Consider the following 2,500-nt stretch of genomic DNA (forward strand, 5'->3'; position numbering starts at 1 on the left):
TATGATGAAGAGCTAGCCCAAAACGACCTTCTCGTCTTTGAATGCAAGGGTAGGCTTGGCTTCAATTCTTTGTCCAGGCAGTCTAGAGAGGCTAAGAAATTATCAGGATGTTGGAAGTGATTGTGTGTATGTTTGTTTGTATGTTTGTATGTATGTTTGTATGTATGTATGTATGTTTGTATGTTTGTTTGTATGTTTTTATGTATGTATGTGTGTGTATTCATGTATAAATGTGTGTGTGTACGAATTATATATATTCATCAATTTCTGTTCACAATTGTATGTATGTAATTAGTTGCACTAGATTTTATTATTAGTGTATATTTCTTTCAAATAAATGATTTTCTTGAATAAATGATAAATTAAATAAATGATTGATTACAAACACGATTAAGAATATGGATCGAAGGCAGGTCGTAAGACGATGTCAGGTTATAAACTTCAATAACAAAGACATAACGAAAGATAAGCTTAAACACTCATGAATAATAATAATATAATTTTATTAATAATAAAATAATAATAATAATATAATAATAATTATTATTATATTATTATTATTTATTATTAAAATTATTGTGGTCAACTTATTAAGCAAGCGGCAGATGGTCTGTGGAAAGCTTTGTTGATGTTGTTGTTATTAGTACTATCGTTGTGGTGTTTAGTGCTATTGTTATTGTTGTTGTTATTGTTGTTATTATTGTTGTTGTTGTTGTTGTTGTTGTTGTTGTTGCTAGAAGCCCCATACAAAAATGGCGTCAATGGCGATTTTGGATGTTTACTGTTCTTCCTTTCTTTTGGAGATTTTTCAATTTTTTTCGTCAGTTGAAACCTCGCGACAACCTCACAGTTGCTGGTTTGCGTTTTTGTAGGTCGCGGTAACGATTTGAATTTGTGGTGTTGTGGCTCTTGTGGCTGCTGCTGTTGCTGCTGCTGCTGTGGTTGTTGTGGTTGAGATTTATTGCGTTTTTGAGTCGTAGTCGTCGTTGGTGTCTGTTGTTGTTGTTGGGTTAAAATCGGTTGCGAACCAAATTGTGGTTCATCTTTTGTAATTTTGAATGGATTTTTAAGAATCTCTTTCTTCAAAGACGTTTTTGTCGCTTCTGTGTTCGCTTTTTTCATAGCTGTGAGATGATTTTTGTAGTTTTTTGCATACTTTAGCTGTAGATTTTTTATCTCTTCGGCTTTTCGTCTCGTTTCAGATTCGCTCTCGAATACATCATCATCTCCCATCGAAACTTGTGTCAGGTACAAGTTACTAATTCCATTACTTCCGAGGCGTATTCCATCTTCTAACTGTTGTTGTTGTTGTTGTTGTTGCTGCTGTTGTGGTTGTTGTACATGTTGTTGTTGTTGTTGTTGTTGTTGCTGTTGTGGTTGTTGTTGTGGTTGTGTATGTTGTTGTTGTGGTTGTTGTAGTTGTTGTTGTGGTTGTTGTGGTTGTTGTTGTGGTTGTTGTTGTTGATGTTGCAAGTTCGATTCCATCTCATCTACGCTTGAATGTGTAGGTTGAAAATTTGTTACCACTATCAATGGTGCCTCAGCGTTTTGCTGCTGCTGCAGTTGCTGCTGTTGTAGCTGCTGTTTCTGCTTCTCATTGTCCGACAAAGGCACGCATAATTTGTCAAATGATGATGATTTTGTGATAGTGTCTGTACCTTTCAAGCTAGCCGTTTTAAAAAAAGTTGGGTTCTGGTCATTCTTCTTATTATTATTGTTGTTGTGGTCGTTGTTGTTGTTTTTGTTGTTGTTGTAGTTGAGATTGCCTAGGCTGTTGTTGATGGCTTCACATTCAGAGTTTCTCGAAATAATGTCCCGGCGCCTTTGATTTTGATTTTGATGCCTTTCCAGACACTGCTCTACAAGACCTGATAAAAACAACAACAACAATAATAATGATAATATTTAATAATAATAATAATGTTTAATAATAATAACATTTAATAATAATAATATAATAATGATATTTTATTAACCAGTGTAATAGCTCACAACTCGGTTGTCTGCCAACTTACGGATCTCACAATCTTTGTCGTCAAGGGTCTTATTCAGTTCTGAATAATACCAATAGTAATAATAATAAATATAATTAACATAATATATTGTTATTATTAATTATTGTTATGTATTTTTTATTATTATTTTTATTGTTTTCCGACCTTCGAAAATGTCTCTACTGTTTTTTGAACTTTCTTCAGTAGACCCAGGCTTCCATATTGGACTTTGGGCTGTTTGTGTGTGTATGTGCGTGCGTGTGTGTATGTATATATGTATGTATGTATGTGTGAGTATGTATGTATGTTATATGTGTGTGTATGTATGTGTGTGTGTATATGTCTGTTTGCGTATTCATATGCTTTTATCTGATTGTTATTAATGGTAATAAATATGCCTTCGCCATCTTATTCTACACGCAATAATAAATCCGTAAGTCACAACAAAATACCATCGTCGTCATCATCATCATAACTAACTAACAACAACAACATCATCATCATGA

The 2,500-nt window shown here is 33.5% G+C and overlaps 2 protein-coding genes across 2 annotated transcripts in view; one reads left to right on the plus strand and one right to left on the minus strand.

Annotated features, from left to right (window-relative positions):
• Positions 1-120, plus strand: part of HELRODRAFT_156264 (hypothetical protein) — a gene marked incomplete at both ends in the record, with an annotated part of 3,364 nt that extends 3,244 nt beyond the window's left edge. The window contains one exon of the mRNA XM_009012585.1: positions 13-120. Within this exon, the coding sequence (XP_009010833.1) occupies positions 13-120 (108 nt within the window). The remainder of the gene's footprint in view (positions 1-12) is intronic.
• A 462-nt stretch (positions 121-582) lies between these two features.
• HELRODRAFT_167067 (hypothetical protein) overlaps positions 583-2,500 on the minus strand; it is a gene marked incomplete at both ends in the record, with an annotated part of 4,060 nt that continues 2,142 nt past the window's right edge. Inside the window, 2 exons of the mRNA XM_009012586.1 lie at positions 583-1,868; positions 1,977-2,054. Of these exons, the coding sequence (XP_009010834.1) occupies positions 583-1,868; positions 1,977-2,054 (1,364 nt within the window). The remainder of the gene's footprint in view (positions 1,869-1,976; positions 2,055-2,500) is intronic.

Source organism: Helobdella robusta (genome assembly GCF_000326865.2).
Source record: "Helobdella robusta unplaced genomic scaffold HELROscaffold_11, whole genome shotgun sequence".
Classification (NCBI taxonomy): Eukaryota; Metazoa; Annelida; class Clitellata; order Rhynchobdellida; family Glossiphoniidae; genus Helobdella; species Helobdella robusta.